At 36.5% G+C, this 9,781-nt stretch overlaps 1 protein-coding gene across 2 annotated transcripts in view; it reads right to left on the bottom strand.

The window, feature by feature from the left end:
• Positions 1 to 6,339, bottom strand: part of LOC107733306 (ectonucleotide pyrophosphatase/phosphodiesterase family member 1-like) — a 67,404-nt gene extending 61,065 nt beyond the window's left edge. Inside the window, exons 1-3 of one of the 2 annotated variants that reach the window (XM_016544876.1) lie at positions 6,017 to 6,339; positions 4,086 to 4,158; positions 3,721 to 3,849 (exon numbers count right to left, since the gene is read on the bottom strand). In XM_016544876.1, the coding sequence (XP_016400362.1) occupies positions 3,721 to 3,849; positions 4,086 to 4,158; positions 6,017 to 6,145 (331 nt within the window). In that variant the 5' untranslated portion in view covers positions 6,146 to 6,339. The remainder of the gene's footprint in view (positions 1 to 3,720; positions 3,850 to 4,085; positions 4,159 to 6,016) is intronic. The other variant, XM_016544875.1, reaches the window with a different exon arrangement.
• Positions 6,340 to 9,781: the final 3,442 nt, after the last annotated feature.

Genomic DNA, 9,781 nt, shown 5'->3' with positions numbered 1-9,781 from the left:
AGAGAAGGGACAGAGCGGTGTGGAATAAAGGTAAATTATGTGGAAAAATAATGCGTTTTTTAAAAAACGAAGCATGAACACATGTTAGACTGCACCCCATAAACACAATCAAGCCTAGAAAAAACCCAGTCAACCACCCCTTTAATCAAAAATACACAAAAAAAAACTGTAATATTGTGAAATATTATTACAATTAAAAATAATGTTTTTTTTTTCTATTTTAATATACTTTAAAATATTAAAAATAAATAAATAAATAAATACTGACCTCAAGCTTTTGAACGGTAGTGTATATTGTTACAAAAGTTATATTTTAAATAAATGCTGTTCTTTCTTTAACTTTTTATTCAAAGAATCCTGAAAAAAAGTATCACAGGTTATAAAAAAATATTAAGCAGCACAACTGTTTCCAACATTGATAATAAATCAGTATATTAGAATGATTTCTGAAGGATCACGTGACACTGAAGACTGGAGTAATGATGCTGAAAATTCAGCTTTGCATCACAGGAATAAAATATATTTTAAAGTATATTAAACTTTTGGTCAAATAAATGCAGGCTTGATGACCATAAGTGACTTCTTGCAAAAACATAAAATAGTAATGTATCCAAACTGTTTTTTTTTTTTTACATGGCCCCTAATTTAAATTTTAGCCCCTGCCCCTGAGGAACATTCTGCACGTCCCAGATAATTCTTCAGTTTATTATGAAAATGTTCATCCATATGTGGATCAGTGTCATTTTAGCATAATTGAGATACTATTATAACTTTAATTATTTTTATTTTTTTATATGTTATGTTTTCATTTTAATTTCAGTTAGAGTTTTAGTAGTAATTTTGTTGTGTTTTCTCATTTCTATTCGTTTTTTTATGTGTATGCATATAGTTTTTGTTAATATTTATTTCAGTTTTAATTGTAGTTATTTTAGCAAAATGAGAAATGTTGTATTTTCATCCAGTTAAAATAAAAATGTTTAATTATTTTTTTATTCTATTTTATTTCAGTTAAAGTTTATTTTAAGTAACAGTTTTTAGTTTTTAGTAAACTATAATAACCCTGATGTAGATTCTGCATTTTAGTTGTAATTATCATTATTTACATTATAATATTATTATTTAGTTCTCACTATTATGAAAGATATAGTATTATCATTACTATTAAAGTTCTATCATAAAATAAAATAAAAGCTTGGCTGTCATGCTTTCAAATAATGGTATCACATATTTGTAACAAATTATATATCACAGATCTTAAAATTCCCTCATTTTTTCTTCTGAAACTCCAAAGAATTATTTGAAAATGTTTCAACTGTTTTTGTCCATACAATCCAAGTCAGCATGACTGATCAGAGGAATGCAAGTCAGCAAAAACAGCATGACTGATCTGTGGGAGACATCAAAATATATTCCACAGACATAAGACAGTCATATAAGTTTGAAAAACATGAGAATAAGTAAATGATAACAGAAACAACCTTTTAACCACAAACACTGAGGTCTAGCATTTGCTGGCAAGATAAAGATTATGTACATGTGTGTTTGCAGTCAGTAGAAGTGCTCATCTTGAGACATACCGGTAAACCTTTATTCTAGAACAAAGATGTTAGATAAAGCAACAAAACACATTCTGAACGTAGGTCTGTGGGTTTTTGCATGTATGAAATAAATAGCTGCAGCTGTTTTACCAGCAGTTAAGTTCTAAAGTATTATACATGTGAAAAAATGAGACAGGTGGAGACAACGAGACACGAAAAGACTCTGTCTCAGCAGACTGAAAGTCACTGATCCTTTACACTCTAAAAAATGCTGGGTTAAATATAACCCAGCTATTGGGTTAAAAAGGGACAAACCCAGCTATTGGGTTGTTTTGACCCAGCGGTTGGGTTGTTTTGAACCAGCGGTTGGGTTCAAAACAACCCAATAGCTGGGTTTGTCCCTTTTTAACCCAATAGCTGGGTTATATTTAACCCAGCATTTTTTAGAGTGTAAAGGATCAGTGACTTTCAGTCTGCTGAGACAGAGTCTTTTCGTGTCTCGTTGTCTCCACCTGTCTCATTTTTTCACATGTATAATACTTTAGAACTTAACTGCTGGTAAAACAGCTTTTAACCCAGCGCTGGGTTATATTTAACCCAGCATTTTTTAGTGTATACATGCAATTCACCTAATGGAAGCGAAATCCACCCATCCCACACATGATGCAGCACACAGGGCAAGCGCCTCAGGGAGGAATATTCGGTTACTGTGTTGGAAAGTGGAGCTGATTCAAAACATCAGGGAAAACAACTACAGGGAGGGACTTTAAGAAACACCCACACAGAGCTCTAACACTTTACTGAGGGGATTTAAACAGGTGGGTGTTGATGGTATAAACAGACATTCTTGTTTCCAATGTTTGCAGGCTTTTTTGGGCTGTTACAGCCCTGAATAAATGGTCAGTGTCTGTACACATACTGTGAATATAACTTCATTTTCCTTCTCTTTTTCTATCTCAGACACATGCACAAACACAGCTGGTTTGCCAGGCTACCAAAAAAGCAAAAAATAACTTAATACTTCCTCAAAGTGAAAGTGGGAGTGTGATGTTACCATGACCCAAGGGAGAGTTCACACCTAGTAATATCTGTCTCAGGTGATCTACAAGAGGTCAGCGCTAGGCCTGTCGCAATAATCAATATATCGACTTATCGCGCAATATATGTACATGACCTCAATAATTTTTGGTGACTCAATATATCGCCCATTATATTTACTTCATTTAGAAGTTGATTTTAAAATGCAAAGTAATTAAAATTAAAATTAAAATAAAGCTATGTAAACACTTGCATTTTTACAACACTATAAGTGTGTCCCATCAGGTAATGAAAAGTTCGACACACACTTGTGGTCTTCATGCTCACTTGAACACTTGGGCCAAATACAGGAAATACATCATATAAGTAGTCAAGTGGTCAAGTGCAAAGACCGCAAGTGTGGGTATTTGGACAAGGCTATAGAAACTTCCAGTCAGGTGTGTTGAGGCAAGCTGGAGCTAAACTCTGCAGGACACCGGCCCTCCAGGACAGAGTTTGGACAGTCCTGACCCAAAGTATAATAGTTTAAATATATATGAAATACTATTAGTTAAACTTTGAGTGCTTTTTTGACCCATTTAAAAGGTAGCTCACCCAAAAAATACAGGTTTGGAACGAGTGGAGGGTGAGTAAAATGTGAGTTTCATTTTTGGGTGAACTATTGTTTAAGTACGACTTAAGTACATCGTTATTTAAAATATACTTTAAAGTAAACTTTTTAATTCAACATTATTATAAAGTGCACTTTTTAAAAGTGTACTTAAGTGTGTTAAGAAACAGTCATGAAAGTGTACTCTATATAAGTATACTTAAGTGGCCTTTGATTTAATTAATATTACTTTATCTGCAAGTACAGTGTCAATCAACTAGCCTACTTAAAATATTAAAATAACAGTCAGAATAATCTTTCAATTGTTTACACATCCTTGTGTATCCTTGTGTTCACTTTCATGTTACTGAAGCGTCCAAAGAAGAAAGAACATGACATGAGCGGGAATAAATGATGACTTTTTCTTTTTTTTCTGCTTTATCAGCATTCAGTAACACATTGACATCAAAAGTGACGTATGCAGTCATGAAATCAGAGACATCCCATTGAATCTGAACAGAAAAGGTCGCACAAGATGCATGAAATGTCACTTACTTGGTTCCACACACACTTCCTTGTAGTCCAGACAGCAGGTGCCTTCATTTACACACGCAGTGTCACAGTGGCACACTGTATTAGAGTCACGACTTTTGGACAAGCAGCGATTTCTACAGCTCTCAGTAACTAGAAAACACACAAAATAAAGAGGACGTAGACAGAATGATATCTCAAATGTAATGTGGATATAATGACACAGGACTTCATTCCCAAGCTCAATGACACCAATCATTACACAATGGATTAAAGGGTGATAATAGATACTGTATATGAAATATATGTACCATTATATGAAAAAGATTATAAAGGGTGGGCTTTAAAACCACAACCACAATAAAAAAAAAAGTAGAAAACTGAAATACCTTTATCACTGCAATGGAGTTTGAGTATAAATATGATTGTGAGAATTAAAGCCAGCAAGCCAAGCAGAAGGACCTATAGGGAAAAAGAAAAGAAAAAAAAAACAAGAGGGCAAAAATTGAAGTTATACAAGATTCAGTACAGAAGGAATCATTTGCATTAAAATACAGTAATTTGCTTCGATTTTATTTGAAAAATGTAATAATAAAAGTTTATTTGACATAAATATTGCTAAATACATCCTGCTTGGAAAACATATCAGCAGAAATCAGCCTTGTAAGCCTATACAGGCATTTCACATATTATATATATATATATAGGATTTTGATGAATGGAAAGTTCAAAAGAACAGCATTTATTTGAAATATAAATCTTCTGTAACATTTTAAGTCTTTACTGTCACTTGTGATCGATTTATTGTGTCCTGACTTCTAGTTGAATAAAGGTGTGGAGTGTGATTCACTAAACTTGCACACACTTTTCATTCCCTCCAAGCTTTAAAGTGAATTGTTCAGTTTAAATAAAGGGTTGCTGAAATATGAGATGAGAAGTTTGGGAAACATTAGACAATATGCAGCTTTGCTGAATTTAGCATGTCATACTAAATCAAAATCGGGCCTTTTATTTTAGCATTTTGAAATCAGTTTTCTTCCTAGATGATTCTTCTAACTAATGATTAATACAGCAATGCATAACAAGCCATCAGCCTGCTGGTGACCGCAGCTGTTTGCTTAAAGTGATAGTTCACCCAAAAAGTCTGTCATCATTTTCTCACCCTCAAGTTGTTGAACGCAAATGTACATATTGTGAAAAATGTTGGTAACCAAACAGCTTCTGGTCCCCATTGGCTTTTTGTGTTCAGCAGAAGAAAGAAACTCACATGGGTTCGCATTAACTTGTGGGTGAGTAAATGATGACAGGATTTTCATTATTGGGTGAACTATCCCTTTAAAATGGGGTGAAGGAGGCATTTGAGTCAATATACTAGCATAGTTAAAAAAAATAAAAAAAAATAAAGGTATCAATATCAAATATTGCACACACCAGCCACACATTTGCACCTTTGTTTATGAAATAAAACTAGGAATTGTTGTTCTCGACCAGCTCAATTCAAACACTGTAACGCTACATTACACAATGAGGTACTTTATGCTGGCTTCTAGAGGTAATAACCAACATTTCCTCCGAAGCTCTAGTGCAGCCAGTTGTTACTTGTTCGCTTTCACAACGAAACACAGCGCCTTCACAGCTTTATAAACAGTGCAGTAGTGTTTTATAAAAAATAAAAAAAGCAACGTTTGATAAATTAATTCCCATGACTTTTTCATCACTTGTTCATGATTACAATACAAACTGCCATGACCTTTAAAGATTCTATTCATTTCCATTACTTTTCCTGGCTTGGATATCACATTAGTTTCCAGGTTTACATTGGTCGTGGGAATCCAGATGGTCAATGATGCAAGTGTGAGCTACTTATAAACAGCAGAAATGGTCAAATCGAATTTTAAAAAACAAACAAAGAAGAAAAAATAAAGAAATGGGGGAAAAAATAATCACAGAAACGTTACATACAATATAATTCTCCTAAAAATATACACTTTAGAAAACACGTATTTTTTTCTTATTTTGATTAAGTGCCACTTAAGCCTCAATATCTAACTTAACCCATGTGTACAGTATATACAGACTATACACTATACTATACTATACTATACTATACTATACTATACTATACTATAACACACTGGTCTTGTGGAAATATACTGTATATAAACTTACTTGAAATAAATAAATAAAAATAACAAAATAAAGTCTTTATCCAATCCATTAAGATTAAAAGTTAAATGAGTCAGTTGTGGGTTGCTTGTTTAACCTAGTTTCAGAAACCCGCTTTTATTTCCCCCATAGTGTCCCATGAGACTTCGCTTACCGCACAGAGGATTTTCAAGTATCTGGACTGTGTTTTTGTGGCGCTTTGTGTCCGTTTGGACCGCTGTGCTGTCCCCAGTAGGTTGGCGGCGTGCTCGCTCGTGTGTTCATCCCGCTTGGCTGAGTCCATTATTGATTGCGCGCTCAGTGTGCGTTGCACAGGTTTGTTTTGCAGGGACTCGTTTCAAACTTTGTTCTCTAGTAACTTTGTAGCTCGTGCAGTTCAAGGACCGCCCAGCTGCAGGCTAGTCAACCAAAGGTAACACGAGCGGCAGCACATGCCCTCAGCTTCTGTGTAATTATATTGTAACCAGAGAAAGTGCCGTCGACTGGGGCGAAGAATGGTTGCACTGAAATTACCTTTCTAATCTGTCGATATATGATGTGTATCGTGTATGGAACAGCGTCTTTGACTGATTTATGAAAGCTCTTCTTTTATTTCACTGACGCTTGCAACATTAAAGGGGTCATATGATGCGATTTCAATTTTCCTTTCTCTTTGGAGTGTTACAAGCTCTTGGTGCATAAAGAAGATCTGTAAAGTTGCAAAGACTAAAGTCTCAAATCCAAAGAGATATTCTTTATAAAAGTTAAGAGTCAACCACGCCTACCTAAAACGGCTAGTTCTAACACGCCCCCACATATCTACCTCACTATGTGGGAAGATTTTCATAACGCCGCCCAAATGTTCACGCAAAGAAAGAAGGCGTAACTTTTATTCTCACTGTAGTATTGTTGCCGCTGCCGCCATGTCGTGAAGGCGCTGTGTTTCGTTGTGAAAGCGAAACTACTTTGTTTGGTCTTCCAAAAGAGGACACGACTAGAAATCAGTGGTTAAGTTGTATTTACAACACTGTTCCAGAACAGTTCAACCCAAATATTCAGATGTGTGCAGCTCATTTTATGGAGGACTGTTTCCTGATCCTGGTAGAGTGGACTACAATGCCGGCTGTTGTGACTCACAGACTGCAAGTACAGTTTTTTTATATTTAAAGAATTTGCCACTGACGATTCAAATGTGTATTTTGAGCAGAGTAGAGTAGCGCTTAGAAAGGCGGGGCATAGAGGAGAAACAATAATGTACAGTATGTGGAAAATAATGTGTTTTTTTAACCTTAAACCGCATAGACACATTTCATTACACCAAATACACAAAATAATGTTCTTTTTAGCAACATCATATGACCCCTTTAAGAGCTTTGGGAACACTGTCAGAAAAAAAAAGTGCAAAGATTGTACTTTTAGGGGTACAGCAGCTTGTCACTGGGGGAGTGTGTTAATTGGACATCTTTGTACCTTCTTGACCCCTAAAGGGTGCATATTAATACCTTAGAGTAGTGATATGTACCCTTAAGGCAGTAATATGTACTTTTATGTTACTATTATGAAAGTACAGAGGTGTCCATTTGAGGATACTGCCCCAGTGACAAGCTGTTTGTACCCCTAAAGATACAATTTTTTTACTTTTTTGCTGACAGTGACAGACAGTGTATGTAGAGGAGCACATGTGGTAAATTAGACCAACTGTGTTTTGAACTGTTTTGGGGAGGAAAACTTTTGTTTGGATTTGTCAAATAGACTCTGCAAGTTGAAGTGTGGGAGATTCAGCCTAAGGTAAATGCCAATACTGGTTTGGAAATGTGTTGGCTGTAATTTGCATGGCAAAACAACTACAGAAATATGCAGCCACTGTGTAACATGCAAAATATGTTGCACCATCAAGGTTCAAGTCGTTATTTATCACTGAATGCATTCTGTCAGATTCCGCACGAATTGGTGCATTACGTTATGATGACCTCAATATGCATAAAAGAGGCTTGTATCTGCTTTCCTACATGGATATATTACACAACTACGTCCCCTCATGGTCAGTCGATGCATGTACACTTAATCATTTACCTGACATTCAGTAATTATACGAGCATGATCTGAAGGTAAGAGTGAAAGGTATTTGACCCATTCAGCCATCAAATCAACATCACAATCTGTATTTAATTTTCTGTCTTTATTATATGACCTCACTATAAGAAACGAGAAATGGTTTTTGAATCAACATAAACCATAAAATGTTGAATAAAATACCTGTTTTTACTTATTACCAGTTTTATTAGCCGGGTACCAGCTGTATTTCTATCCAAATGAAGATGGCAGTATTTTGCTGTTCATTATTGTTGGATATCTGTGATATCTGTTGTCTGAATCTGGGCAGAGCCAGCGACGCTGATTATCTGAGCTGACAGTGACCCAGCGGTTGGGTTACTACCCAGAAGGTTGGGTTAAACATTTAACCCAACCGCTGGGTCAAAACAGCCCAATTGCTGGGTTTGTCCCTATTTTACCCAGCACTGGGTTGTATTTAACCCAGCATCTTTTAGAGTGCAGAGTTCCCTTTAAAATATGTCTGTACATAAACGAACTGTCCGTTTTGTACCAATGGGAGGTTATGAAGATGAAACACGGCTGAGATGTGTTGACTCAACAGGCACATGTGCTCCCGTGGTGCTGAAGGAACAGCTCCGTGAGCCCCGTCGCAATGAAACAGCCCGGTGCTTCCTCATCACCATCACTCCTCAAAGTTTGCTGCTCATTTCATTCGCTCTGACCATGAAGAGACAAAACATCAGGACCCTCGTGTTAATCATCTGCACTTTCACTTATTTGCTCGTCGGAGCGGCTGTTTTTGACGCTTTAGAGTCCAAGATGGAGATCACCCAAAAGAAGGTCCTGGACGATCGGAAGCGAGAGCTAATGGACAAGTATAACTTGAGCAAAGTGAATTTTGACGAGCTGGAGCGGGTCGTGCTGCAGCTGAAGCCGCACAAGGCTGGAGTCCAGTGGAGGTTCGCTGGCTCCTTTTATTTCGCCATCACGGTTATTACCACTATAGGTATGTCAGACATTCATATCTCGTGTCCGTCAACTTGTTTTTTCATCAAACTTTTGTATTGCTGTCGTTTTGTTCAAGTTCGTCATACGAGACTGTGCGAATATGATTATGATAAATCACAAATGAGTTCTTGGTCGCCCACTAATCTGCGAGATCCGTGAGCGTATTTGCGTCAGTTTGATTAGTAAAGTACGCGGATTTTAGACTTTTAATGTAGGCTATAATAATAAAATGCACCGCATATAATTTGTTATTTCGAACGCTGAATTAATCCAAATGTAAATTAATTTATTTTCTGATGAGTAATAATAGCCTTGTGAATCGTTTTGGGGGTGTTTAAATAACACACCCCGGTAGAAAACCCAGTTTAAGATGGTAGCTGTGTTTGGAACATGCTAACTGATTTTTTTTCTAGCTAGTCTAAGATGGTCATTAGCTGGATCAAATTGTCTGTTAGTTGCTCTAAATTGGTCATTAGCAGGTCTAGAGTGGCAACTAGTCCAGTCAAGACATTAGCTGGCCATTAGCTGTTTAAAGCTGGTTGACCATTGTGGCAAGCATCTACAATCTTCTCATACTTGCTTAAGGGGGCTGCAGTGATTGTTAGGTTGCTGGTCAAGCAAATGACCATCTTAAAGACCAGCCAGAACACGTCCTCGTACTATGTTCAAAAACACTGCGACCAACTCAAACTGGATTGTCCAGCAGGGACACAGATAGCTTATGTGTACTTAAACTTACACAACCTTCAGAAAAAGTCAGACTTTATAGAGATGTTGAGACACCTGTGGGCTTAGCTTGGCAGAGCACTCTGTGTGTGACACTGGACAGCTCTTGAAGAATCAGACACTTAGCCGACAGAGCAGGGTTGTACAAGGT

The sequence above is a fragment of the Sinocyclocheilus rhinocerous genome, unplaced genomic scaffold (genome assembly GCF_001515625.1).
Source record: "Sinocyclocheilus rhinocerous isolate Xijiao unplaced genomic scaffold, SAMN03320098_v1.1 scaffold3963, whole genome shotgun sequence".
Lineage (NCBI taxonomy): Eukaryota > Metazoa > Chordata > Actinopteri > Cypriniformes > Cyprinidae > Sinocyclocheilus > Sinocyclocheilus rhinocerous.
Note: the sequence above shows the minus strand (reverse complement) of the source record. Positions and strands in the feature narration are given on the sequence as shown.